The following is a 27,343-nucleotide window of genomic DNA, read 5'->3' on the forward strand; positions in this document are numbered from 1 at the left end:
TTCTTCCTGGTGGAGCCGCTGAATCTCCGCTTTTCAAACGGAAACCACTCAACTCCCCCTTATCGTCGGCCACGCGGCGTGGTAGGAAACTTCTTCAATGGATAACACGTCGCCACAAAGCTGGATGGTCGGAGACAACAGGAAGGAGAAGGAAAAGGTACAAAGAACCCGTACCGGCTGCCATACATGCAGAGCCCGCAAGGTAGGAATTGGCCTCGCAACCTGCAGCAAACACCTGACCGACGATGAGTAGGTGAAGTGCGATGAGCATAGGCCTAAGTGCGGCCAGTGCCAGAGAGGAAATCGGCCATGTACATGGCCAGGTCTTCAGGATGCAACAAAGATGAGGCAGTCACGCAGGCCCAACTCGACGGCATGCCAATTCTGCCGTGAGAAGAAGGTATGTACCTGCTACCCTCTTGGATTGCTCGAGTTAACTTCCTTACAGCTTAAATGCGTCGGAGATGTCGGCAAATCTTGTGTCAAGTGCGTTGACCTAGGCATCAAGTGCGTCAGGACAGGGATCGATGCTGGAGCCCTATCCCCCTCGGCAGCCCTGGGAGAGGGTAGCATCAGGCAGCTAAATAGCGAGAACACTACTCCCACAATGACGTCCAACGATTTGGACTTGACAGATGAAGCGCTTCCTACACGGTTACCCGCAGGGCAGCTACCAGAGCATACAGAGCTTGTGGGCCTGATTGACCTATACTTCTCTTCTGTGCATCGTGAGCGTACTGCAAGTCGGTGAAAACTTCCTCAGCTGACTCCCACTTTCAGACTTTGGTTTCTTTGCCTTCATTCATCCGATCCACTTTCAGCGTCTTCTAGCCGAGCAAAAGGCTCCACGGGATTTGACCCTCATGATGATCGCTAGTGCCATGCGGTAATTTCTGGCTCAAGAACCCATATCCAATCAACGCTGACTATGACTGCAGCTTCGCCGCTCCTGCTACGCCAGAAAACTTGGCCAAAGCAAATGTCTGGGCAGATACTGCAATTGCATCTCTCTTCTCCCGAATTTACCAAGGATTCGGGGCCATTCAACTTATGGTCAGTGAATTCTATTTCAGTCGCTTGTCGTGGCCGAATTGATTTACAATCGGAGCAGTCTATGCTACTTGCGCAGCACTACGAGCTAAACCGCGGCAATTTCACCTCATCCTGGATACTTAGTGGTAACTGTACGCGGTATGTCCAGCTAACTCCATAACCGCTTATGGTGGCTGGAACTAAAGAGAATGCAAGTATGATGCAGATGATGTCTCTCCATACCTTTGATCGGACATATCCGGCACATTTCCCGTCTCAACACCGTCTATCGCCGCTACTTTCTCGAGAGGCTCTTCGCCGAGTTGCATGGTGCACCTTCTACCTAGACTCGATGATTGATGGTGGTCGCTACGGCTCCCACACCACAGACGAGCGCTCCTATCGACTTCAATTACCTTGTGACGAGCAAAGCTTTCTTGCGAATGATATGGTCGTGACAGAGCCTTTGCTACCCCGCGAGTATCACGATCCGATTTCCGATAGCGTGCCTGCTGCGCCACTTGATATGTTTGCGTACCTCTTGCGCACCGCGGCAGCCCGACGTCGCGCCCTGCATTTTGCGTTCCGCGCGTCTCACCAGGAACAAAGCCTCGAGAAGCTGTCGGCTGGACTGATAGACCTCCAATCAGACATCGAAGGGGTTGTGGCTGCCCTGCCACGAAGGTTCCAGTATACCGCGGAAAACATGTTTCTCCATCGCGACCGGCGAATCACTTTCATCACATTGCATGTTTTGCGTCACAATCTGTTCATCATTCTTGGTAGAGCGGCCCTATTAATACATCCACGGGATCTGACCAAGTTAGAGCTGGTGGTTCAAGCCCGTCGCAGTCGGATTGCGCACGCGCTCGCCATCGCGTCGTTGGTTGCCGAAGGCCTCAAATCCAACACTACCTTCGACCCACATATCGGCATCCAGTCATATGTTGCACTTGAGAGTATGGCCATCGCATATACGAAGCCGCAAAAGGGTGCTGCTAATGTGCACATAGTCTTACTGTTTGAACCCCGCAGGCTGGCGCAGGTAGATCCATCAATCGAGCCTGCAGCGCCGGAGCTGATGGAAGCAATCACGCATCTTCTGACGGCAATCAGGGCAATCACCAAGAGATCAGAATTCACAAGAATCTTAGTCTGTAGACACGTTGGCCGTCTAGGTAACGCAAGCTAACTCACTGTAGTATCTCGAGGCCCTCTACCGACTCCTGCGGTGCCAGTACACCCACCTTCTGGATCAGAGCGACCTCGATCTCCTGCGCAGGTTAGATGTTTACCGTCTTCATTTCTGATCAAATACTGACTCGTTGCTCAGTGAACGGTCCCATGTAGGCCACGATCCCGCTGAATACGACTTTCGCGACTTCCGAGGAGCGAAGCTAGAACGGCTCAGCAAACAGATGGGTCGTGCGAACATCCCACCTACAGACGACGAAATCCTCCTAGAAGATCCCTCCAACAAAGACTCGATTGACCCCTCGACCCCCTTACCACGGCGGTTAGATGCGATCGATGTTAATGCGCTATCGGCCAATTCCTTGAATTCCAACGCTGAAGTTCCCGGCTCTTCCATACTCTCTGATGCACCTCGAAACTTGAACCGGGGGGATCATGGCTTAACAGGAGATGGGCAGCAGTGGAAGGATCTGATAGAGCCTGACAACGCAGATCATGTCTTTTCATCGCTGAACTGGATATGGCCGTTTGAGGAGTTGGATGACGGGATGCTGGACCTGCCAGACATTCCGGAGCCGTTTTAGCACCATGGCTCGGAGGTCTTCTAGGACAACAGCTGTGAACGATCGTGGGAGATATTTCAACTTGCATCCTATAGCTGTGTCGTCCAACCTTTCTTGGCGCAACAGTTCCTATTGTTGATATTGTTTTTTTGGTCATGGGTGGGCTAGACTTGCGCTCGCGATTGTGATATATATTTGTGCTCACAGGGCCCCAATCATATTTCAGCAGCTCATAAAAATCACAATGCAGAGTCATGGGAACAGTTATTGATTTAATACTACCATACTACTGATGATTTGCTCCCACACTTACAGTCAAGCTCGACAAATTTAGACATTCAGGAGGTTACAAGGTCTGGGGCAGCAAATGTCGCCGCACTACTGATCCAGATAGGCGCCAAGCTCTCTCCCTACGTACACTGCGCTGGTTTTGAGCTGGAGATAAGGGCGCGACCTAGGCTTGTAGCCGCTTTTGCTGACCTAGGGCTAACTAAGGGGATCAAAGTCAAACAGCTGGTAGCCTCAAAGACCAGACTAACAGGCTGGAGAACTGCGGCTGACGGTGGAGGCCGCCAGCAGGCGCTCACTAACCCAGATCGGTCGAATGGTGCGCTCGTGCTCCATCTCTTTCAAACACACCAATAAGAACTGTCAGTACACGAGATGGCCCGATTACCAATGTGCCAAGGCGATGGAGACAGGAATGCATAAGCTGCGCAACTGCTGGAAACAGCCAAGGGGCTTCCCACAGGGCTGAGTCGGAGGCCGCAGGAGGCTTTCCCATAGGCTACTTCCCCAGGGGAGTCTCCAGCTGTGCTTGAGTAATGCTATTATGAGATCCTGCACGTTAAGGTCATACCATGCGCAAGTGGAGTATAAATACTGCAGCTCCTCTCCCTTGCCGAAGATAAGAATTCAAGTTCAATCCCAATCTCTAACATCTATAGCATGCTCGTTCTCTTGCCATTTGCTGCCGCGGCTGCAGCTGCAGCTACAGCCTGCAAACCCACACACCCCAAGCCAACTGCCATCATCGACTCCGGTGCCATAGTCGGGACAACGACAGAGGTTGCCGTCCCCTCTGCCACTGTAACTGTCAACAAATACCTCGGCATTCCATATGCGGAGGAGCCACAGCGATTTGAGCTGCCTGTGCATATCGCCCCGTGGACCGAGCCCTTGGATGCATCGCACTACGGACCTGCCTGCTATGAGCAAATCTCCAAATCGACCGAGATCTACTACGAGGGTGCCAACCTAGGCGTTGCCCCCGCCGGCCACAGCGAAGACTGTTTGAACCTAAACGTCTACACCCCAGCACATGCGTCTGCAGGCTCGAAGCCCGTGATCGTGTGGATTCACGGCGGCAGCTGGCGGAACGGTGCCGGTTCGCTCCCTCTCTACGACGGCTCAAGCTTCGTAGCAAACCAGGACATCGTGCTCGTCGGCATCAACTACCGCACCAACGTCTTCGGATTCGTCGGAGACACCTCCGTCCCTGTCGAAGAGCGGAACCTCGCGTATGCCACCTCCACCCCTTTCCTCCAAACATAACTAACAATCTCAGCCTCCACGACACCCGCCTCGCCCTCAAATGGGTCGTCCGAAACATCGCCGCTCTCGGCGGCGACCCCTCCAAGATCACACTCATGGGCGAAAGCGCCGGCGCCTCAACCATCGACACCCTCCTAACCGCCCCGCCCGCAGGACCACCCCAATTCCGCGCCGCAATTCTCACATCCAGCCAAATCTCCATCCCCTCTGCCATCGACGACCCATCCGCATACCCCTCCGCATGGGCCGCGCTCGCCCAAGCCGCCGGCTGCCCACCCAACACCACCAACACCCTCCCCTGCCTCAAGAATCTCCCCGCACAAACCCTCGTCTCCCTCGCCAATAACGCCTCCCTCTCCTACCCGGGCTTCAAAGACAACGGGGTCACCTTCTCCAACACCCCGCGCCTCGACCGGCTCGCCCGCAAAACCCTCGAAGTCCCCGTCCTAATCGGCACTACCTACGACGAAGCCTCCGTCTCCATCCAATCTCTCCCCGAGAACACCACCACCGAAGCAGCCCTCGCCGCCGCTGGCATCCCAGCAGAATACACCGACCTGATCATAAACTCCTACCCGCTCGGCGAACCGGGCCTCCTCACTGAATCCGCGCGGATCAACCGCATCGCGACGGAATTCCTCATGCAGTGCCCCGCGCAGGTCTGGGCGAACGACACAAGGGGTATCGGCATGCCCACGTGGCGGTTCCTGTATAATGCGTCGTTCCCGAATACGGAGTTCTTTGAGGGCGCTGGGGCGTATCATGCTAGTGAGCTGGGGGTTGTGTTTGGGAACTTTAGGAGAGAGAATGCGACTGCTTTCCAGAGGGAGCTGAGTAAGGTTGTGCAGACGGCGTTTGGCGATTTTGCACGGGAGCCGAGTAGGGGGCCTGGGTGGGGGGCGTTTCCTGCTGTGGGGATCTTTGGGGATGGAGTTGTGCCTGGTGAGGATGGGGCGGGGAGGGAGGCGTTGAGGGTGGTGGATACGGGGGTTATTGATGGTAGGTGTGCGCTTTATTATGATCTTTATGATGCGGTTAGTTTGGGGGGTGGTGGTGCGGAGGAGGAGGAGGAGTAGAATACGTGGAGGATTCTGGGGGACAGAGGGATTTGCTGCCTGTATAGTATAGTATAGTCTAGGACAAAAACTGTTGGTTGTGTAAGTACTCGGTGGGCCCTTGATTTTTGCAGGTGATTAGGCCTTTCGAAATAGATTTTCAAGGGATACGACCCCTATATCTGCACTTCTCCTTTTCTTTAAGGTTTGTGAAGCCCCGCCTCATTGCTGCTTCCTTTCTATTTCCATCCTCGGTGTTTCTCCTGTGTGTACCCATGCTAGGCGCCTGTGGTGTCTGATCGAGAAGGATACAATTACATGGAGTTATCTATGTGTGGATGCATGATATGTTTAGTGCGGCGAGAAATTCTTTCCTCGAGACGACAGTCTCGATCATCGAGTGTGCTGATAACGGCTTGGCCAATGGTATTTTTCTAGCTAAGAGGGATGAGAATGACATCGGGCCCGGTTGACATTCGTGGTAGTTAGTGCCCGTCACTCGTATATACTGCTAGAACCGGGTAATTCATGTAGGTTGTGCAGCAAGGACAACTCGTCTTTTCCATCCTTGGCCATTTGGGGGTACGTTGCTACTGAAAGAAACATGTCGAGTCGAGTCCGATTTGACATGGACCGACGGGTGTTGCTTGAGGATTAAGTACATAGGCTTAGGGTGTATGGGTCTCATATGTCCCGTTGCAGCTCTAACCTAATTTGGATTTGCATGGTCAGTCAGAAACAAAAGGGCATGGCCCTGGAGGTTTATGACGATTCAATGAGGGTCGCTATATTGAATTTGTCACTAGAAATGCGAACGCATACAATGCGCTAGTGCGCACCATGGTAGGAGGGCCAAAGGTAGATGTTGCCCCAGCGGGTTCTAGAAATGCCGGTCTTGTACACGGGAGAGTGACGCCCGCCGAGACGACTATGAGTTGCTTGTTTTGGGACTGCTATGCCGTGGTTGTCCTTATGTTAAAATCCTCCATCTGTACCTGCCATAGATGGCTCAGGTAGTTGATCAAGAAAAGGCCCTGCAGCTTGATATTATATCAATTCAATAGCGGAAGCTCAACAGGGCCAATGACACGAAGGTCATGTATGTTTATAGATCCCTTTAGGGCTTGGAGCACCGGAACCGAAAGAGAAGTACGCCGATCCGATCCGAAAACTGAACGGTGGGTGGGCTGCTTCATCTTGTGGACAGCGGCACAGTGAAGATCAATATTAGCATCCAATAGATTGCAGTTCGCAGGGGCTGAGCGCCTTCTTGTTTCACTTAGCGCCGGCCTCGTACGTGCTAGCTGCTTAAGGCATCCCTCGAGGTTGACACCGGTTCATCCTCATTTAACCGCCCAGGACCCCATTGTTTCTTTTGTTTCGTTCTTCTTTGCTCCCTGCTGTGCGCTTTAGGGACCCAACGATGTCTGGGAGGCACGACTTACCAGCGTCTTCCTACCCGAGGAGGGATTACAGTCTCCCAGACTCAGTGAAACCAAGCTTCACTACTACTACCACCACCACGACGCAGACAACCGACGGGAAATCAGAGAACTCTCAGTCAAATGATATTTCCATCAGACCCGCCACTTCGACCTTATGGCAGAAATATAATGACTGGTTCGTCTGGGAATTCTCCGCCATCGCTCTTTCCGCCGCCGTTCTTATCGCGCTCGTTGTTATCCTCACCCAGTACGACGAGAAGCCACAGCCCAGCTGGGGATACATGTCGCTCAACTCGTTGATCTCATGGTTGAGTACCGTCGCTAAAGCTTGTATCATTGTCTCCTGCAGCGAGGCGTTGGGTCAGCTGAAGTGGGTCTGGTTCTCGCAGAAGTCGCGACCGATCGAGGAGCTGAGGACGTTTGACGCGGCCAGTCGGGGGGCATATGGAGCGCTGGAACTAGCATGGAAATTACGAGCAAGGTACCATCTACGCTTTGAGACTCTCTCTGGAAGCTCTGCTGACGGTAAAGGCATTTCGCTGTGTTCGGCACACTGGGTTTAACCCTCGCACTTGCGATCGATCCCTTTGCACAGAATCTCGTCCGATATTACCAAGAGGTAGTCATTGACAGTACACAGAATGCCTATGTGGGTAGAAGCTTCGACTTTGACAGGTACGAAATCGGTGTCTCTATCGTCGGTATGTCTCTCATGCAGATGCTGTAATTCTACCTTCTCCATAGACTAACACGAGAAGCAAACGGCGTGGATCCATCCCTGAAATGGGCCGTCTATAGTGCAATTCTCAGCGATGACCCAACGACCCCCTGGTCAACCCCTCGATACTCTTGCCCGTCCGGAAATTGCACCTGGGACCCCGTCGTCTCCCTCGAGGCGCAAGCGCTTTGCTCGGACGTTACCTCTCAACTGGTAACCAACTGCACGGTCATTAGATCAGAGGAGAGGGGGTTGGACGGCGAAAGAAACTGCTCTGTCGGACTCCCTGGAAGCACGCGACACGGCTACTACATACCCATCAATGAGTTCTGGTCAGAATTCCGCGGCTTCGTCATGGGCAATATAGCCTCGGACAATGCGACCGTGTACGAAAACACCACTGGACTGGTATACCAATTCATTGCGCCGGATATAAAGGTTAAAGAGGGATTCGCGCAACAAGTACCTACAAACACCACCTGGTCAGCGACGGAATGTGCGCTTGAGCCGATCGTGCGCAGTTTCCGGCCCTCAGTCGAACGATTAACATACAAAGAGGACACACTGGCGGTCTGGAATAAGTTGGAGAACAGGACAGGGACCGAGCCGTACCTTCTCAAACCCCCTTGGGGCGCAGAGATGGGCATGACACCCGGGCAGAATTTTACATACAGCTTCCTTGCCAATGTCGCGACAGGCCAATTTCTCGACGCGATACTAGCTGGGTCGTTTCTGCGCTCGATGAGACAGACGTTCTACGCAGACGGCACCAACGCGGATATGTACGCCGCGAAGGATATAATTGAGGCCATTGGGAACTCGAACATGATGTTCTGTGACGACCAGCTTGCAAACAGGTTAAATTGCACCATGCATAACATCGCCAAGGCCTTCACCAAGACGTTTCGCGATCAAGGATATGACGCGGATGGATTGAATAGCACCACTATGATCGGCGGACGGGTTATGGCAAATGCGACGTATATTGCTGTGAGGTGGCAGTGGTTAGCTTTACCGGTTTTTGTCTGGGTGTTGGCGCTTGTCACGCTGGTCGGGACAATGTGGAAGGCGCACACGAGGGGAGTTCCGAGGTGGAAGAACGATCCCTTGCCCATGTTGTTTCTGTTTAGAGATACTATCCTTGACAGGCCCGGGAGGGGTGTGCCGGCTGGTGGTAATCGCCAGGTAGAGCAGACCAAGGTGAGGTTGTACGAAGACGACGGGAATAATGTGTTGGCTTGATGGCCTTTATGAGTTAATGATGTATATAGCAGAAGTCTACCTCGATCTCACATAGTCTTCTCTCCCTCTGATCACTCAATTAGCATTCCAAGACCCGTGTAAATGGAAAATGCAACAGAGGAAATTTGGGGTGCCCTAATATAAAGGAGGAAGACAAAGAATGTCCTCAATAAGATCGTCAATAGCCCCGCGACCACATGCGGGGTGAGCATCGACTACCTCCAATTTTTGAACATGAAGGGTTTTGTCTTCTTGACTACAGTTGTCGGAAAGTCGCTTGCTCCAGGTTAAGCATGGAGAGACACAGAGACCAATCCCCGGAAGAAGAGGAAGAAGAAAACCACAACAACCCCCCCTCCGACCCATTTCTCCCATTCAGCGACACCGCACCTGACAATCGCCCTATCCTCACCTTGCGCTCCATGCTAATCGGCAGCCTCTGCGGCACCCTCGTCAACGCCTCCAACATCTATCTAGGCCTCAAAGCAGGATGGACAACATCCGCCAATATCTTCGGCGTGCGTCATCCCCACCACTTCAGTCCCATATGTCATTCTCCATCCATAGCTAATGCTTTGGGCTTAATCTATCTAGTCGGTAATTGGCTTTGTCGTCCTCCAACGCTGATCCACCTCCCGCTTCTCAACCCACGCCTTCAGCCCACACGAGAACAACATCGCCCAGACAGCCGCTACCGCAGCAGGCGGGTTGTCGGGAGTCTTCGTCTCAGCAATCCCAGCTTTATACCAGCTCGGACTACTCCAGACACCGGGGAAAGACTACCTCCATTTAACCCTGCTGACGGGGCTGGGCGGGTTGTTTGGGTTGTTCTCCATAGCACCGCGTATGTTCCCCCCCCTCCCGCGCTCCAATATCCCCTCTCCATCTATGCAAAACCAACAGACTAATAAAAACACCGCACCTGCAGTCCGCCATTTCTTCCTAGTTCGCATCGCCCGCGATCTCGACCTGCGCTTCCCCTCCTCAACCGCAACAGCAACCACAATCCGAAGTATGCATCAAGCCGTCGTAGGCGGGGCCGCGGCGCGGCGGAAATTGCGTGTTATGGCCACTGCGTTTTTTGGTGCGTTGGCATTGCGTGTGGCGTCGCAGTATGCGATTGGTATTCTCTGGGACTGGCACCCGTTTACCTGGATGGTGTCAAGCGGGGTCTTTGTGCAGACTGCAATGGCATTGGAGAGCTGGGGCTGGTTTATACAGTGGACGCCCGCGTTTGTGGGCTCCGGGATGCTGGTTAGTGTGAATGTGGCGGTGTCGTTTTTGGGGGGATCGGTTTTGGCTTGGTGAGTTTTTTATCTTTTCTTTTTCCGTTCTTCGGTTGAGGTGGAGTGGAGGGGCTATGGACATGTCTGGACGGGTGTGCTGATTTGCTGCTGGGTCCTGTTTAGGGGGATTATTGGGCCGTACTTGGTCTCGAAGGAGATGGCTTTCCGTGTCCATCGGTCGAATGAGACGCAGTGGCAAGGTCTGATGACTTATTCGTCGCTTTCGAAGGAGTTGGCTACGGCGGAGCATCCGAGTCCACGGTATTGGCTGCTTTGGCCGGGGGTTATGTGCATGACTGCTACGGCTATTGCAGGTGAGTTGATAATGCTTTTTCGCAGTGCCTGGTGGACTGACGCAAGTTAGAGTTGTTGTGCCAGTGGCGCGTAATATGGACTGTTCTGCATGACGCATGCGGGCTTATAGTGTCGTGGGGGAAGCAGGTATGGAACCGCGGGTATAAGTACACCAGCTTGCAGGAGCCCGAGAAGAGTATGGAAGAGAGTCACAGTGGCGTGGTACGATCGTGGATGTGGCTTCCTGGTATAGTGCTTGTCGTGTGCGGCTCGTGCTTGTTATTCAAGGCCGCGTTCGGTGTGGGCGTAGCGGAGACATTGCTTGCACTGTTTTTGGCTTTTGCCATGTCTCTGCTCGCCATACAGGCTACTGGAGCTACTGGTGTGTCTGTAGAAGTAAGGCCTCCGCTTACTATGAAACTAATACTCTCCTAGATCAGACACCTATTGGTACACTCTCGAAGGTCTCGCAGGTTATACTTGGTTCAGCAAACACGGAATCGAACATCAGGGCACTACAGAGGTTGAATCTGATAGGGGGTGCTTTGACAAACACTGGCGCTAGTCAGGCTACTGGTATCATCTCCGCGTTTATTTCACTCCATTTATTAGGTGCTAACGGTCGTAGATCTCATGGGCGACTTCCGGGTCGGATATCTGCTCGGAACACCGGCAAGCCTACAATACGCGACGCAAATCATCGGCACCGTGTTGTCCACATTTATTTCCCCCCATTCATTTTCATGCTTTTCTCAACTGCATATCCATGTATCCTTGCAAGCGATCCGAATGCCGAGCAACCATGCGAGTCCTCACTTCCGGCTGCAAGTGCCTGGCGAGCCATTGCGGTAGCGGCAACCGAGCCCGTTCTACCAATTCCAAAATCCAGTCTTATCTTCTCAATTGCGCTTTCTATACTAGGCGCTATCATGGTTCTGATCAGACAATATATATGGGTAGGGAAACGGGAGTGGATGCGCAACTACCACCCTAACCTGATGATTATGGCCATGGCGTTCACCTTACCTGCTACGCACTACGGGACTGCGATGGTTATCGGTGCGATCATCGCATCTGTTTGGAGGAGGAGATCACCTGGTACATTTGAGGAGTACGGCTCCGCCATTGCGGCTGCGCTGATGGCTGGAGAAGGAATTGGGGGTCGGTCAATGCGCTACTGGCTATATTTGGTATTGCGGGAGATCGGTTTGGTACATCTGTGGGATGTCCTGCGCATCAATGTTGAGTAATATGAATCAGATACTCGTGTGCTACTGTATAGATAAGTGCCTGATATTATAGCTTAGCAGTGCAAACACTGTCACCCTTCAACAGTTTGACCACCTCTCTAACAGCAACCTGGCCCTGCTCAATTGCCCCATCGACAAACCCCCTCCACCCATCCGCCCAATCCGCATTCGCAAAGACAATCCGGCCATGGCGCTGCTGCAGTTCCTCCAGATACCTCGAGGCAGAATTTGGCCCCCAGCACGCCCACACGCCTTTTGCATACGGGTCGTTCTCCCAGTCATGTGTCGCATACGCCTCTACAGTCACGTTCGGGTTGACATTTTTCTTAAACTGACCGATGACGTGTTGCGAGTCTTTTCTGTCTGCCAGCTTGCCGTTGTATCCGAAGCCGATGCACCATGTCCCAGACGGACCGGAGGGCTGATTGCCGTTGTGGTCAGAGAAGGCAAACACGTATTCTGAGTCTCCAAAGCCAGAGCCGGTCCATCCCCAGCCGGGGAGTGTTTCGCGGAGCTTGAAGTGGATTTTGGCGCCTTTGTTGATGTGTCCCTGTGCGGCTGCTGCTTGACGGAGAGGAGAGAGGGGAGGGGTAAATTTAATATCGCTCATGCAGTTCCTACTGCTGTTAGTGAAGAAGGAAGACGCTGGGGGTGGCTCAAAGGTACGAGAATAACTCACAGGGGAATGGTAGAGACAACAGTCCTTGCAGTCAACTTCCTTCCTGATGCCGTAACAACCTCAACGCCGCTTCCTACCTGCTTGATCTCCATGACAGCAGTATCAAACAATGAATCCCCCTTATACTCCTCCAAAATCGCCTCCGCAAACCCCGTCATCCCCCCTTGCCCCAGCTTATACACCCCCGCCATCTCAAACACCCCGGCCATACTATACCCACCAAGCGCATACCACCGCAGCGCATCCACAAACCCAATCTCCCCACACCCGGCACTCCCAAACGTACTAACATTCGACTCAAACAACTCCCTCTCCCACCTGGACATCGAAACACCCTCCAGCTGCAGCGCATCCAATCGATCCTTCACACTCAAGCCATCAAACCGCCTCCATAACGCAGGCTCCCGCAACGAATCATGCGGAAACGGCATCAGCTCACGACTCCCATACCCATCAACGCAAAACACCCTCGCCGCAATCCGTTCCAGTATCTCTCCACACTCGCAAATATTAACTTCCTCAATCACCCCCGTTGAACTCGTAAACGTCTGCCTCTGCGTCTCCGCAAACCCCGCAGACGTCTTGAGCGTCCTATGCAGCCCATACCGATGTAACTCAGCGTATACATGCGGCTGCGCCCAGTGGACCCACGTCCCGCCCATCTCGACCTGCTCGTCTAGGATGTTGGCGGTCCACGTGCGCCCGCCGATCCGGTCGCGGGCTTCAATGAGGAGGACGGAGAGGTTGTGCTTTTGCGAGAGATCGCGCGCCGCGATGAGGCCGGCGAACCCGGCGCCAATGACGATTACGTCGTAGTGGGCCTTGATATTTAAGGAGCTGCGCCGGACTGATGAGGTGGTGAGGCCTTCGGTTGTGGCGTTGGGTGTCCAGAGGAAGCCTTCTTTTGAGCGGGGCATGGTGGGCGATGTGGTGAGGTGAGGTGAGGTCTTGGGGAGTTTTTTAATTGGGGGGTCTATTATTGCGCAGGCGGCTAGTGAGTGGAAACAAAATTGGATATCGATATGGGAGAGGGGGTGCGATGGCACCCGACAGGATATATACATGCTTTATTATTCGAAAATGGATTGTGACTGCGGTACGGTATCCTAGTACGCTCTGCATGCATGCATGGGGTGACTGTGAGGTCGGAAGGTTCCGAGGGTTCCGGCCGGGCCTCATAGCTTAGCTGGAGATGTAGGTGCAGGACGTGTCGACTGTACCAAGGTTAATGCTATCTTGAAAGCGAGGGTATACGCGATTGGCTTGTCTCTGGTGATTATTATTGACTGCAACTTCGTAACAGGGCTGGCTAGGTGTTCGAGCCCCTTTGATAGCATCGCTGGGATTCCTCCAATCGCACCTTTTTTCCCTTTTCGAGATAGTGCTAGGTAATCCAACCCGCCCGCCTGTCCCCTCGCCAGCACGCACCGTTTGGCAATCAGATTGCGCCTACGAGGTTACCATGACGAGGGTACAACCTGAAGTGTAGAGACTTTTGTTTTCCATCCCACCTACACCCGCCTTGACATAGCCGCGGAGCAGCATTCGACCAGCCTGTGTTAGGGATTTTGCTTGGCTAGCTGACGAGCTGACTACCTATAGCGACCGCTACTCCAGAGATTCATTCACATTTAGGACTTTATGCCTGGCATTTTCTAGGTATCGACTACCTGGGTAATCCCACCAAAACAACCATCTCACAGCCTTCCCAGGCTGAGGTCCCCGTCTCACACTACTATCAGCGCACACCAACCTTACAGCCTTGCTAAAGCCTGCCCTCTAACCTTCACAGCAACACCGAAATCCTCACTCGAGAACGTAATCGTGCTCCCACGCGGAAAGAAAAACACATCGCCGCGCCGCACAGTCACAGACTGGCCTGTCTCATCCCGGAAATTGAAGCTCCCTACTGCTTGTCAGCCTGGTCCACACTAGAGATCCCTGCATTCGAATCTTGAAATGTATATATGAAAGATTGCTAACCTTCAATAACAACGCCAAACTCGTCGTACTCGTATGTCGGCGGGGTTGACTCGGGGCCTTTGTCCATGCGGAACCAGGCGCCGGCGATTGGGGAGGGGAGGGCTGGGTCCGAGGTTCCTAGTACGTCTCCTGTAAAAATAGTGGTGAGATGGATGGTGTGAAGTGTGCAGGTGTGAGAGGACCTACCGAAGTGGACGTTTGGGACACCGGGGAAGGCGGGGATGGTGAGGCTTGACGTGCTGGGTTTGATTTGGAAGGGCATAGTGATTGCACTGTTCTGTATTTACCGGGGTAGAGGGTTCAAATTGGTTGAAGAGTTTATATCACAGGTTGCAGTGGGTAGTATGCATATATCAGGGGCATGTTTTGCAGGTGCACCTTATGGATGCCTACGTAGGTAGGTAGGTAGAGGGTGTTCGAGGCAGCCAATCGCATCGTTCACTCAGAAGCGCAGGCACAATTTTACCGAAACAGGGTACGTATGCTATTACCTAGACAGGTAAGACGTTGGGGCCATATGGAGAGGAGGGAACTCGCGCTGCTCACAAATATGGATGTCCATTAACTGTAGACTGCCCTTTAAAGAATAGGTAATGTCTACACAAGACATCCATCATCCATAGATACCTTCGAGTTTCTCCTCAACCATGACCTCTAACCACTGAACGAAATCATCTCCGGAATTGGTTGCTGGGATTAAGCTGCTGAGAGCTGCCTGAACATCACATCTAGTCCACACATTCTCGAGAATCTCCAGCGCACGCAGGATAACCGGAAGGCCAACGTACTGTCGCACATCGTGTAGCCGACCGCGGACGAAGTCACGCCAATACAACTGCACATCAGGATCGCTGGATGCACACACAATATCGGTTGCGATCGTGTGCCATGGGCTTGTTCCACGCGGAATCACGGGGTGAGACGATCGATAACACTGCAAGCTGCTGCCGGAGATTATCAAAGGGATTGTAATCAGGCAGTTAACACCAGAGGTCGGAGGAATGGCAGCGATCAGGTTCAGGCTTGAGATTGCCATGGCGAAAATCTTTGCAGCCGGCGTCAACCCATCTTTTGACCCGGAAACCTCGTCTAGCAGCTCAGGAAAGTTTCTGTAGAGTTCCACCTGTGTAGCAAGCTTGTATACCTGGGCAATCCGTTGCAAGTGGGGAATAGGAGTGAGTGGGTCATTGGTATCCTCTATAGAGGCGGCGCAAGGCACTTGGTACTGGACGAGGGCTGACTCGATGCCACGGGCCGATGATATTAAACCGCCATGAACGTCCTTTTGGACCGAAGTGGATCCTGCAATGGAAGACATCTGCTTCAGCATTGATCGTTGTCTCGCTAGCGTCCCGGTCTGACTAAGGTAGACGAATAATGGTGTGCAGATACCACTCCATGGATTGGGACGGTATCGGGTAGATTGATTGTATTGTACAACTCTTTCAAGATAGTTTATCGAGTCCGATGATTGATTGAGAAGGAAGCAGTTCATGGCTTCCCAATAGGCCATGGTCCCTGTCAAAAAGTCCCGGACCGATGCAACGGCTGGTGTCGAGAGGTCAGAATCTTGATCTTCCGCCGCTAACCAGCGCTGAAAAAGTATTCGTGCTCCGTGGAGATGAGTAGCCCCTACAAATGTGGGGTTGTGCCATGCCTACTAGAATGTCAGCGCTTAGCGTTAGTGATGTACAGGGTGGATTGAGTACTTCGGTCATTCCAAGCAGAATACTTCCCAACAACGGTGTAACCAGACTATCTCTGATAGGTGCATCTCGCTTGATTAGTGTGATTTCGGACTTGAGGCATGATATCGCGTTTGCTCTATGATGGAGTGCTGTGGCGCCCATGCCTTGCTGCGCGGCTGCTAGGTGAGCCGCAGACATCGATAGTACACAATGATAGATTAGTGACGACGAGGCGAGCAGTCGCGCTGCCTCAGACCGAAAGAAATTGCGATCAGAGTCGTAGCACGAGTTGATACGGCACACGCGGACGAAGTAGTGGCGCAACAGTTTTGTGTCCTGGTCTTCTAACGGTGGGGCTAGCGGTGATAGAAGTGAAAAATCCGCCCATTGCGTCCAGTTGGTTGACAACTCAGAGGATGTAAGTTCCGGTAAGTGTTGTGGTGCAGCGTCGTAAGGCAGATCGTCCCGCATGGGGGTGCTGATAATATCCTCGGCGTTTAGTTCAGGCGCGCTGGACAGAGGTAACAAGTATGCGGACTCCGAAAATACATCTATGGGAGCAGCCGGGTCGGATACTGGGAGCGATAAACTAAAAGCGGCGTCATCAAGGCTGGTCTTGAGAGCTCCTGATTTTCGGGTGATCCGTGACCCAGATCCAGGTGGTAAACGAACGGCGTCGCTGGTGAGTTCATATTTGGAGGACCATTTCAACGGCCGCCTGTATCCTGGACACTCGAAAGATCTTCTCGTGCATTGGTTGCAGCTTGGATAGTTCTCGTCGCACTTGATTCTCTGTGTCTCTAGTCACAAAACAGCGGAGGAAGGGACAGGTCAAAAAACCTACCCTCTGTTTGCAACGTGAACATCCAGCTATCGCTCTTAGCAAACTGTCGGGAGCATGAGCTTGAACCACTTACTTCTGGTCTTGATTCGATTTCGAGGCTTTTGGTCAGACATCTGTGCTGGACGTCTTTGGAAGATGTCAAGTCGGGAGGCGGCTGGGCCCTTTTTCTCGATCCCAAAGAGTTCCCCGCACTTGACAAATACCGAAATCCAGGACGATCTTTCCCCACAAAGAAATGATGATGGTGCGGGGATACTGCTAGGGTTTTAATGGGGTTATAAAGAGTCTCTAGACTATCTGATGCAAGACGCCCTGCTTAAGTATTAACGCGATACCCATGAGCCTTATCTCCAGCCTGTTGGAGAGAGATAAGACCCAGTGGGGCTGGAGGGAGGTGTATCCAAAGCAGAGCTGGAGGCAAAGATAACAGAGCTCATGGAGTCTTATTCAGTCGTTCTAGATTTAAGCTTTTAGTCATTCTCAATCATACCCTCAATCCTCTATCACGTATCATGCATTGTGCGGCATTGAAGACATCGGCGTTTCGCACTTCGGACTATACTATATAAGCTTCTCGCTGTCGTATGGTCGGCACGGGGCCACACGCTCGCAGTAGTCTCATACCTTAACATCATAGCCTGAAAGTCACAGTCCTATAGTCCACTTATACAAGAAATGCCCCAATAGTAGCACTTGACAAACGACATTCCTTTGTGCATGCCCTAAGTCTATCCACCCGCCAATATGGCACATGGCACTAGATTATAAGTCAGACCTTTGAAGTCACAATGCCCCTGACCATGGCCTATCCCAATGGGCAGGCAATCATATAGACCCTAGTTATCTGATCTCGCACCAGGGCCTGGAAAGCCAGAATCCAGGGCATTCAGCCAATCGCATCCTGTTGCGAGGCCCAGAGAGATGATTGGCTATAAAAATGCGGACCAAGCGGGCGGGCGGCAAAGTTCCGCCACCCCTCCGTGGATCCTTATCACAGCTCTGGTTGCTTTCTGAGATACGCTCCCTGACCGAACTGGAGGATTGGTTTTCGAGGCCCTATATACCCTAAACACCCGGCAAATAGGTTCATTTTGGCCCCTCTACGGTAAGAGTTACTGTAGGTGTAGATACCGGTATGCCTTGATTTCTCGCCCATTTTTCTGTTCTATATACTTATGCGTGGTTGAGTACTACAGACGCGGCCATTGATTGCATCCAGGTCTTGATCTTAGGAGATTTCGGAACTATAGCTACCGAGTATATAGTAGGGTGGTAATATTCTATCGCCACATACTGAATCTCCCCCTTGACAACTGACCCTGTACTGGAAACCCAATAACGAAAACTCATGCAATGCAACTTGTACCTACACCATGGACCCCACAATCCTGATCATCACGCGACAGCTACCGACCCAGCATAGACGGAGCTTTATATCTCGGATTGAGAAATTAACCGCTGCATGGTAGGTGGCCTATGTCCATTGGAATTCAGCCGATCGCAGCATTAAAACTGCGGGGACACTTTTCAATCCCGAATAAGTAAATCTCCTACGATCTCAGGTGCTCCTTAGCTGCGTGCATTCGTTGGTTCGTTCACCCTTGAAGATGGCTCGCTCATGCCTTTAGGGTGACTGGCTCACAGATCTACCTAAGCTGATTCACTCACCCATAAGAAGTAATTGGCTCAGTGAGATAAATCGCCAGGGACGCTATAGATGATTGATGAACAGAGCAATAAAACCTTCTTCAATATTTGCATTGAGTTCCGTATATAGTAAAGGTCAAGCCTGACCCCCTAGATTGAAAAAATGTTGTTACCATTCATATGACCGATCAGCCAGCGGGTTGGGCACACCTGCACCTGCATGTCCCCAGCTTACGCTGGCTATTATTAGTCTGCCGACAGTGAAGACAGGAGGAGCATGTAGCCCGGGACTTTGGGAGATATCTTACTCTATGCGGTGCGACAGTAATGATACTGAATATTGGGTCTACTTTCTCTTCCGAGCTCCTATTATGTTTAGGGGTGAAGTTTAGTTGTCTGCAACATAGCTTGCAACCTCTTCAGAATGATACTAGGTAAGAAGGCATTACTCCCCGAGCCGGCAACTCCCAGCGACGCAAGCCACTACCATATGAATCCCTCTCCGGAGCATCCGGAATGTGCCTTCCCAGTCAGTACCGACTGCAATACTGTACGCTCTTCAATCAGAGGTAGGAGCATGTTTGCTTTTGGCGAGTGAGGAGGGGTAACCTTGGAAGGCTGTCAGATTGTCCCGACTGCGACCGGAAACTATCTCATTCCATCTCTCTAATCTACCCTTCAACTGCACCGATCCTACCTCACCTTTCTCGTCAAAGCTTTCAATATGTCCTCAGCTGGTCAGCAAGACAATGCTCAGGAGTCGCCGCCCTCATCACCCAAAGCTGGGCCAAAACCGGAATCAACGCCGGACGAGAGCGTGACAGCGCAGCTTCGCGACATGACTGAAGTTCTCAAGGAAATTCGATCGCAGCTGGCAGATCAGAATTCGTACCTCAAGAGTGTGACTGAGAAACCTACCAAAGCAACATCCCAAAAATCGCGAACGATCTACATTGCTCATAAGGAGTGGTCGGACAAAATATTACCTCTTCATGAGAAATGGCACCGCTCCCGGATCCCAAATAACGAGTTGTTGAAAGCTTTCGAAATAGAAATCTTCCGGCTGCTTAAGTCAGAGCTAGACGGGATATTGACTATACTGACTGCCTCGAAACCGAATTATGAGGGACGCGAGGGCTCGCTAAACATAGGCTCGATTGAGACATTGGAATCGGCATGGCCGGAATATGAGGGCCTTTCACATAACATTGATCAAGTTGCTACAAATGCGTTGGAAGATTCATCCGTTGATTTTAGCTGCTTCTTTCTGGACTGCGCGGCCTCTTGCCGTCTCGATTCGGATGGCTCGCTTTACCAAACCTTAGGGGAGGATACAGTCAGGATGCATAAGATTAGCATCAACATCGGATATCCAACTGACTCCGGCTCTACTTCTACCAATGTGAGTGATGCCATACCGGGTGGCCAGTTCAGGCTTTCGTCAATACTTATGGAGCATTAGCCTTTTTAGCGCCCTGACTCAAGAAGCCAGGATTATAGGTCGACCACAACCCCCAATCGAGCCGTGGGGTGGCCTGGTCTCCGGCCGGATCATGTAAGATGTTATGGTACTCAATGAACCTTGTCCCCAGCTGATGAAAAAGATCGATATATCTGCAGCAATCTATGATCCCAGTCCAAATCTTAGCATTTATCATGTGGCAGCTTGACCACTACTCTAGCTGGGATCATTTCGACCGCTGGGGGTCCTATTGGGCCGTGGACCCAGGAACTAAGCTAATTTTGATGTATCCAACGCCATGGCTGAAGCAATTGACAATGTCGACTTTTACACGCCAGGATGAGGAGTTTCTCTCGTGGTACTTCCAGATACGTTGAATGATTGTTACACCACGCACTCGCTCAGTTTGTACGGACCGGGATGGCATTCTTTTAAATCGAGACGCCGGAGATATACCAAGTGGTCGTGCCGGCATTCCCCAGAACCTTCAGATCTGCGAAAGGCGTCACGGATTTGGTCTGACGTCCACCACAAGCCAAAAGATTCCGCTCTACACATTACTCAGCGTGACATACGATGCCTCCCCTTTTGGTAAAGATACGCTGGAGGAATACCTTAAAAGAGTCCTCCAGAGTAAGGGGGGAAAATACTTAAGTGGCAGGCTGATAGGGGTCGGAGTGTCGTTCCTCTACATCTCTGCTACATTCGAGTGGACTGCAATGCGGTGGGAGCTGACTCTGAATGAGCTGGATAGCACGCTACATACAAGTGTATCCGCGCCATGTCCTTCTGTCTATTCTTCCAGAGAACAAAACTAACGGCATCGTACAATAGCTCGCGCAGATGACTCGTGAGAATCGCCGGAGGCTAATGTTTGACGACAACAACTTCTCAAAATCAGACCAGTACTTTGCAGCTTTGCAGACGATGCATATATGCACTGATTGGATCAAGGGATCCCTGCGGGACTTCAGGGTACTCTGCGAGGACACCAAGGGCCAAATCTCAAGAGTGCCAGGTATCACAGATGGAGACGAGGATATGAAATCTTTCAAGGAGCTTTGCGACGATGTCCTTGCTAATAGTGAGAGGGACTTCCAGCCCCTACTTGATCGAATTGAGCGGAAGGTTGAAGAGGTGAAGGGTCTTCGAGATGGCGTACGTTTTCCTCAACATCCTGATACACCATACCTAGCCCCTAGGTACATCTACGGTCCACTCCGGGACCTCCTGACGCTAATCCTAATTCTAGCTGTTCAATGCAACCTCCGTCAAGGAAGCTTCAAGGGTACGAACCAGAATCGATATATTCTGGTCTTCACCGTCGCCACTGTGTTCTACCTGCCGATGGGCTTCGTGACGGTACATCCTCACTAACCTTGGACCCTTGTCAGTACTTACTAACCTATCTAGTCATTCTTCGGAATGCATCTGTTTGATCCTAACGATGATCCATCTGCTTCGCGTAGACCGTTTATCATCACATTTGTTGTCATCGCCGTGGCGACATATGTTATTGCAGCAAGTGCACTTTTCGTCATCCGGGAGGATGCTTGGATTAAAACAACGATTGCCGGTTGGAAACGGTCCGTGGCTTTCGAGTTCATGCAGCGTCAATGGTCGAGTTTTGTCGGAATGTTCAGCCGAAGGAAGGAACAAGGGAGAGCGGATGGATCGGCTGCATAGCTTTTAGAGCTCTTACTGGGCTGTAGGAGATACCCGGGGCCTGCGACAGGCCGGCAAAACAAATCATTACCCCAGTTCTCGTTACAGCTGTCGATAGGGAGACCTTGAGGTGGAACCAGGATTAAGCATCTCTTTGCAAGCACAGTATCTTTTGATATACATTCACAGGTGTGCCTGTGCTAGTTGGGTGTATTGGAGAAATTGAATATTTCATTCACTCTGGAAAAGCGTCAATTAGCTATCTGCGACCTTATGCTAGTCTCAACGTAGTAAGTGTAGATGGATATATCCAATCTCAGTAACAAATCCTTTCGAAAGCCCAAAGACTGCTACCGGAGGCCTACTAGTAAGCATTCAGCTATTAGGCTTGAAGCTTATCGAATCAAGTTAAGTCGCTTCTGAGTCCGCCAGAAAGACCACAATTATGACTCCTTGCAAACCATATCCTCCGGCGTAATCGATCCCAATGACTAGGCCCTATGCCTATTTACCCGCAAACAAGCCAAGTGATACCAAGTCAAACCTTTGTGTCCTCTGGGGCATGGCAAGCTCTTGTAGACCCTATGTATATGAAGCCGCATATTGACTCGGATGATATGTCATAATCTAGGTTAGATCCAAGCAAGCTGTTTTTGAAAGACACAGTGATGGCCGTGATGAGCCGGGTGTTCTAAGATCCATCATAGTGGCACGCGCCTTGAGCTGATTGGCTGGCTAACCACCACCACCAAGCGGAAAGGCGGAACGGAGCGGGCGGCGCGATTCCGCCGGGCGTTCAATCCTAACCACCCTTCACGTTCTGGTATCCGCCCATGAACCGACTGTAGAGCTTGATTTCGATAGTTTGGGACCAGGGCGACGCGATTAGAGCATTGAAAAGGGATATCGACACTGCCCACCCTGCCCCAAGTTGACATGCGCTGATTTGTTGTCCTTGAGTTTGGTTATATATTTTCCGTCCATAAACGCTATTGTCATCACAGATGCGAAAGGCCACTGTCCAGACATAATTGCCGGCGGAACAATATAGGTGGAAAGTATCCCAAGAGAGCAGTCTCTAGTCAAACAATCCGATTCCATTATTTGGACATCTGACCACGGGTGAGTGATGCAATAGCAAAAACATACGAGGGGCGCTGCATCTATCGTAGTTTCCCTATATAGCGGGCGCGGGCGGCACTTGCCTTGTCGACCAAACCATAAAATAACTAAGCTCGCCAGCAAGAAACATAGACGCTGGCTGGACTAGTGGGTGTTGACAACGTACCCTAACGCATGTACGTAGTTGGCAGAAACAAAAAAATAAAAAAAAGGACCGAACGCGAATTGAACGCGTGACCTAGCGGAAGCAAACTGCAGCCGCTTGCTCTACGACTGAGCTACCGATCCGATTTGTGCTTTTTTTTAGTTGGTTTTGAGATCTATGTGCAAATTTCATTTTGTACCCAGCAACCATCCGTGCGTCGATCTTGAGGAGCTTCATACCCTGAGAAAGGGTAGAGGCACCGGAAGGGCAGGACGATTATTTTCTGTCTGCAAGGTAGTGACAGACTTTGAATCGTTCTTGTATGGTTATAACCTTGGTAACGCATCCCATTCTCCCACGTGTGATTGTGCAGCCAGAGCGCTAGGCCGTGTCTCCCAACAGTCATCTTTTAATTGTGCTTGCAGTTGTCAGAGGCAGTCTATATAAGACAATATTATTTTCCTGCGGGGTGTGCCTCTGGTTTGGGGACCTGATGTGGAGTTACATACCCATGAGGCAGTCCCATCTTTACCCTAAGCCAGGGTAGATGCTTGGTTTAAATGGTATACACGTGCAGCAGATGGCCCTTGGACGAAAATTGCACTGGATATAGGCTATAACACCGTACCTGATCAACAACGAATTCGGTGTTTCGGAACAAGCATACGAAAAGTGCGATATTACGAGGGTGATGATGGAAGGCTACCTACTGCCCGTACTGCTGTGCGCTTTGACAACATGACATTCGGAGCGGCATCATCGCAATATCTAGGACTATGTACGTAGTAATTACTATGATGCTTGTCTCAATGGTTCTAAGGGATGTACAATGTAGATCCCACTCGTAGATCCTGCGTCACGATCTTCGTTATACTCCGTAGTTCGCATGGAATGATCGACGCGGCTCCTGGCTCCTCGCATTGTCGGACCTCGAACATGACCCAGGGATGTCATAATTACGGAGTACACCCCATCGATGATTTACCAGATGTCTTAAATATGGCAGACCACTAGCCCTACTACAGGTAGGTCTACCGAGATCTCCTTATTCCTATATAGAAACGTGGCCACATCGTCTTGTCTGCAGAGAGAAAAAGAATGAAACTAGCGCCCAACCACAAAAGTGACTTTACCAGCCTTTTATCCTATAGAGGCGACAAACTGTCAAGTGCCTGACAGGCATGGGACTGGCTCAGGGACGGGGCACGCCTGTTCGCCACCAGGGGAAAACCTTGCGCGTTCCGACCCACAAGTTTGAGCTTAAAGAGTGGCGTATCGCGGCAATCTGCCTCCGGAAGTGGTCTATCTGCGGGATCATCCATGGATCGGCTCTCCCTTTGGCCAATCGTCAATCTATACCAACGTCGAATTTTTTTTTTTATCAGGACCCGCCAATTTTCAGGTGCCTGGCTCGTAAGCAAGAGGAATTGACAATGCATTTATTAAATAGCCGTTGATCGCGCTCCTGTGACCACCATCCTCCAACCGACCACCCGGCACCGCCGTCACCATGTCCGGCCACGACAACCAGCACCCTGGCCTCGAGGTCAGCACAAAAGAGGTCAAAACGTCAGCAACCGTGACCGAGATGCACGAATCGTACTCTGTGAAGAGCACCGGCGAGAAAATCTTCATCATCTGCTTGACCAGCATTGCCATGGTCATCACCATGATCGCCACCAACATCGTCCTTCCGGTGCTTCCAATCCTACAGGATCAGTACAACGTTACGACATCACAAATGAACCTGCTGGTCACCGTCTTCTCGCTCGTGCAAGGCATAACTCCGGCTCTTATGTCCTCACTATCCGATCTTCAGGGACGACGAATCGCATGGATCGTCACACTTCTGATCTATCTAGTCGCAAACATCGGGCTCGCACTACAAGACAGCTACATCGCCCTGATCATCCTTCGATGCCTCCAGAGCCTTGGGAGCAGTTGTGCCATTCCATTCGGGTTCGCGATCGCAGCAGATATATCATCTCCCGCCGAACGGGGCCGATATATCGGGCCCCTGCAAGGCAGTGTCATGGGTGCATTCGCATTCGGCCCTGTTATTGGCGGTCTCCTAGAGCCAGCGTTTGGCTGGAGGAGCATTTTCTGGTTCTTGACTATTGCTAGCGGTGCGGCGATGATGGCGTACATCTTCGTCATACCCGAGACAGCACGCAGTATCGTCGGAAACGGGTCTGTTGAGCCAGAAGGATGGTGGAGGAAACCTGTTGTGCAAAGCGTGCTGCAGCTCAATTCCAAACGACGCACAGACACACAGCACGCAGATGAAAAGTCAAGCCTCCAGCAGGGACGAGTGGATATGCACAAACTTCTACGGGCATTCACAATCCTCGCTGAAAAAGACGCCTTGATCCTTATCATTTTTACTGGCTTGTTCTACTCAGGCGTAACTGCCATGTGGGCGACCACCGGGAGTCATTTTAGCAGTCTCTACGGGCTGAACACGCTATCCGTCGGGTTTTCATTCCTGTGAGTCTCTCCCTCTTATTGATTTATGCCACGATACACTCTAACGACGGTGCGCAGGCCCTACGGGATCGCCGGCTGCATCGGGTCAATCCTAAGCGGCCGCCTCCTCGACCTCAACTACCGCCGAATCCTCAGAAAATACCAGCAAAAAGCCACTGAAAGCGCCGACGAGAAAACAACCGATGCCGGCTTTCCCTACGAAGTTGCGCGCCTCCAAGTTGCCGCCCCCTTTGCGCTCATCGCTGCCTTTTCCCTCCTCACGTACGGCTGGATGATTGAAACTGGTCAATCTCTGGCCGTCGTGTTGACTCTGCAGGGGCTTATCGGTTTCAGCGGTACACCATTGCTAGGTATTATCTACACGCTGCTCATCGATCTCTACCCGACGCAGGCTGTTGCAACTCAGGGGGCTGCGGATCTAGTGAGGTGTTGGCTTGGGGCGGTGTTCGCCGCTGTCATTGATTATATGCTTGAGAGTATGGGGTGGGGGTGGTCGTTTACGCTGAACGGACTTGCTATGACTGTTGCTTTGCCGTCGTTGGGGTTGGTTTATGTTAGGGGGCCCGTTTGGAGGATGAGGAAGGAGATGAGTGGGAAATAAGAGAGATGGCATTTGCTTTTTGTCTGCTGGCGGTGCGTAGGGTTATAGATTTGATAGACAGTCATGAATTCATGAATATACTTGTTGAAACCATGGATAACATATCAAGTACTCGAAACGGTATCTACCGTACGCATCCCACAGCCTCGGCATAGATAGTTGTCAAGATAGTCCTACTGGGGCATATTTGTGAGACCTGGGGATCGACTATAGACTACACATGAGCTACTCTGGTGCCATGGCACCTATTTAGTGGAACGGAGAAAGTTTCATAATACTATCTCCGCCCTGTGCATTTAAAAGGGACCAGGACCATTAAAGGCCACTTAGAGGAGAGAAAACAGCACATGAGCGGTCGAAATCGTCTCTGTGGATGACCGGAAGCTCTAGCATTGCTAGGAGTATAAATCTTGACTGTGTTCGTGTGAAGCGCCGTATGATGCTGTAGTAGGCCGTGTCAAGACTGAAGTCTATCAAGTATGGATGAATCCTTTCTGGGACAACAAAGACACTTGACCTCCAGCTTGACAACCACTGTCGGACTAGCCAACCACAGACAAGATTTTGTGAGTCAGTAAGCCAGCCTTGTGACGTACTAGGCAATGATATAATTGTACCGAGTGATTGTGTAGGATGCGCATATGAACGATGCGACTTCGACCTGACTTTCTGCTCAAGCCAGACTAGACCACTTTGTGGCCCGTCGAGCCGCAGAAGGCTCGGTTCAACGAATAGCTTAATGCAGGATGCACAACCACCAGACTCAAGGTGGTGGCTGTTCTCCCCGACGCGGTAAAGTGCAAGGATAGATCTTGTTCTCTTCCAGTTGTTGAGAGGCTATACAGTAGTATTCTTGGTGTCACGGAGAGGCCGAGTTGGCAGCCAAAACATGCCTTTCGAAGACAGGATCGATATAATGTGTAACCCGGTGAGATCGCATGCAACCCGAGGCACACTTCGCCATCCATACCACGATAGGCACAAATCACTCACGAAACAGCTAATGCCTGTATTACTAGATCAAGTGGATTGATTATACTGGGGAACCCCCCGTGGACACACCAAGTTTGTGCTGCCATATCCCAAAACCACAACTGAGGCAAAGGAAGTGCGATGCGCAACCATCACCACACCGCAGACCTTGACCGAGGGTTGATCGGTGACGCATTACTAACCTGTACCTGTTTACAGGAGTTACCTAAAAGCGCAAGACGCAAGCTATTTCCTCGATAGGGCAATGTACAGACCTCTCTAGAGGCTCGCAGTGTAGACGACACATTCTTGCTTCGCCACCGCTCAGAGCAACAATCTTGCAGGATCCAGTTCTACACGCTTTGAATCTAGATCGCCATCGCTAAAAACGCAGATCATGTTGCACGGGGGCTTT

At 51.5% G+C, this 27,343-nt stretch overlaps 9 protein-coding genes and 1 non-coding gene across 10 annotated transcripts; 6 read left to right on the forward strand and 4 right to left on the reverse strand.

The window, feature by feature from the left end:
- Positions 1 to 124: 124 nt before the first annotated feature.
- Positions 125 to 2,810, forward strand: BJY04DRAFT_232283 (Zn(II)2Cys6 transcription factor; the record flags this gene model as incomplete). The annotated part of the gene is made up of 9 exons (XM_073719721.1): positions 125 to 202; positions 254 to 400; positions 449 to 728; positions 781 to 886; positions 939 to 1,053; positions 1,112 to 1,191; positions 1,249 to 1,991; positions 2,046 to 2,189; positions 2,383 to 2,810. The coding sequence occupies 9 exons, from the start codon at positions 125 to 127 to the stop codon at positions 2,808 to 2,810; spliced, it is 2,121 nt and encodes a 706-aa protein (XP_073565491.1).
- An 898-nt stretch (positions 2,811 to 3,708) lies between these two features.
- BJY04DRAFT_201372 (putative carboxylesterase hlo) lies at positions 3,709 to 5,575 on the forward strand. Its single transcript, XM_073713060.1, has 2 exons — positions 3,709 to 4,309; positions 4,357 to 5,575. Exons 1-2 carry the CDS (start codon positions 3,738 to 3,740, stop codon positions 5,417 to 5,419), a joined length of 1,635 nt encoding a protein of 544 aa, XP_073565492.1. The 5' UTR covers positions 3,709 to 3,737; the 3' UTR covers positions 5,420 to 5,575.
- Positions 5,576 to 6,800: 1,225 nt separating this feature from the next.
- Positions 6,801 to 8,931, forward strand: BJY04DRAFT_201373 (DUF3176 domain-containing protein). The gene is made up of 3 exons (XM_073713061.1): positions 6,801 to 7,324; positions 7,375 to 7,544; positions 7,602 to 8,931. Exons 1-3 carry the CDS (start codon positions 6,822 to 6,824, stop codon positions 8,801 to 8,803), a joined length of 1,875 nt encoding a protein of 624 aa, XP_073565493.1. The 5' UTR covers positions 6,801 to 6,821; the 3' UTR covers positions 8,804 to 8,931.
- Positions 8,932 to 9,096: 165 nt separating this feature from the next.
- BJY04DRAFT_232284 (OPT superfamily oligopeptide transporter) lies at positions 9,097 to 11,629 on the forward strand (the record flags this gene model as incomplete). The annotated part of the gene is made up of 10 exons (XM_073719722.1): positions 9,097 to 9,321; positions 9,398 to 9,415; positions 9,473 to 9,647; positions 9,732 to 10,107; positions 10,213 to 10,403; positions 10,454 to 10,765; positions 10,819 to 10,959; positions 11,012 to 11,096; positions 11,165 to 11,544; positions 11,586 to 11,629. 10 exons carry the CDS (start codon positions 9,097 to 9,099, stop codon positions 11,627 to 11,629), a joined length of 1,947 nt encoding a protein of 648 aa, XP_073565494.1.
- A 50-nt stretch (positions 11,630 to 11,679) lies between these two features.
- BJY04DRAFT_211125 (flavin monoamine oxidase family protein) lies at positions 11,680 to 13,229 on the reverse strand (the record flags this gene model as incomplete). Its single annotated transcript, XM_073714358.1, has 2 exons — positions 11,680 to 12,250; positions 12,313 to 13,229. 2 exons carry the CDS (start codon positions 13,227 to 13,229, stop codon positions 11,680 to 11,682), a joined length of 1,488 nt encoding a protein of 495 aa, XP_073565495.1.
- An 837-nt stretch (positions 13,230 to 14,066) lies between these two features.
- On the reverse strand, positions 14,067 to 14,557 carry BJY04DRAFT_223796 (uncharacterized protein; the record flags this gene model as incomplete). Its single annotated transcript, XM_073717789.1, has 3 exons — positions 14,067 to 14,218; positions 14,296 to 14,424; positions 14,482 to 14,557. The coding sequence occupies 3 exons, from the start codon at positions 14,555 to 14,557 to the stop codon at positions 14,067 to 14,069; spliced, it is 357 nt and encodes a 118-aa protein (XP_073565496.1).
- A 351-nt stretch (positions 14,558 to 14,908) lies between these two features.
- Positions 14,909 to 16,940, reverse strand: BJY04DRAFT_232289 (Zn(II)2Cys6 transcription factor; the record flags this gene model as incomplete). Its single annotated transcript, XM_073719723.1, has 3 exons — positions 14,909 to 15,952; positions 16,005 to 16,783; positions 16,901 to 16,940. 3 exons carry the CDS (start codon positions 16,938 to 16,940, stop codon positions 14,909 to 14,911), a joined length of 1,863 nt encoding a protein of 620 aa, XP_073565497.1.
- A 2,258-nt stretch (positions 16,941 to 19,198) lies between these two features.
- BJY04DRAFT_223798 (uncharacterized protein) lies at positions 19,199 to 21,622 on the forward strand (the record flags this gene model as incomplete). The annotated part of the gene is made up of 3 exons (XM_073717790.1): positions 19,199 to 19,876; positions 20,771 to 21,298; positions 21,350 to 21,622. 3 exons carry the CDS (start codon positions 19,199 to 19,201, stop codon positions 21,620 to 21,622), a joined length of 1,479 nt encoding a protein of 492 aa, XP_073565498.1.
- Positions 21,623 to 22,933: 1,311 nt separating this feature from the next.
- BJY04DRAFT_t148 lies at positions 22,934 to 23,011 on the reverse strand. The gene has a single exon. It is a non-coding gene; the product is annotated as a tRNA-Cys (tRNA).
- A 1,350-nt stretch (positions 23,012 to 24,361) lies between these two features.
- BJY04DRAFT_232290 (major facilitator superfamily domain-containing protein) lies at positions 24,362 to 25,956 on the forward strand (the record flags this gene model as incomplete). The annotated part of the gene is made up of 2 exons (XM_073719724.1): positions 24,362 to 25,355; positions 25,413 to 25,956. Exons 1-2 carry the CDS (start codon positions 24,379 to 24,381, stop codon positions 25,954 to 25,956), a joined length of 1,521 nt encoding a protein of 506 aa, XP_073565499.1. The 5' UTR covers positions 24,362 to 24,378.
- Between the last annotated feature and the right edge of the window lie 1,387 nt (positions 25,957 to 27,343).

The sequence above is a fragment of the Aspergillus karnatakaensis genome (assembly GCF_047715665.1).
Source record: "Aspergillus karnatakaensis strain CBS 102800 unplaced genomic scaffold BJY04scaffold_78, whole genome shotgun sequence".
NCBI classification, from domain to species: Eukaryota; Fungi; Ascomycota; class Eurotiomycetes; order Eurotiales; family Aspergillaceae; genus Aspergillus; species Aspergillus karnatakaensis.

Excerpts from the sequence above, each read along its gene's own strand:
- BJY04DRAFT_201372 (XM_073713060.1), top strand. The coding sequence starts at position 3,738 with ATGCTCGTTCTCTTGCCATTTGCTGCCGCGGCTGCAGCTGCAGCTACA. Across the intron at positions 4,310-4,356 it reads GTCGAAGAGCGGAACCTCGC|CCTCCACGACACCCGCCTCG; the intron begins GTATGCCACCTC and ends TAACAATCTCAG.
- BJY04DRAFT_201373 (XM_073713061.1), top strand. The coding sequence starts at position 6,822 with ATGTCTGGGAGGCACGACTTACCAGCGTCTTCCTACCCGAGGAGGGAT. Across the intron at positions 7,325-7,374 it reads GCATGGAAATTACGAGCAAG|GCATTTCGCTGTGTTCGGCA; the intron begins GTACCATCTACG and ends CTGACGGTAAAG. Across the intron at positions 7,545-7,601 it reads AATCGGTGTCTCTATCGTCG|CAAACGGCGTGGATCCATCC; the intron begins GTATGTCTCTCA and ends TAACACGAGAAG.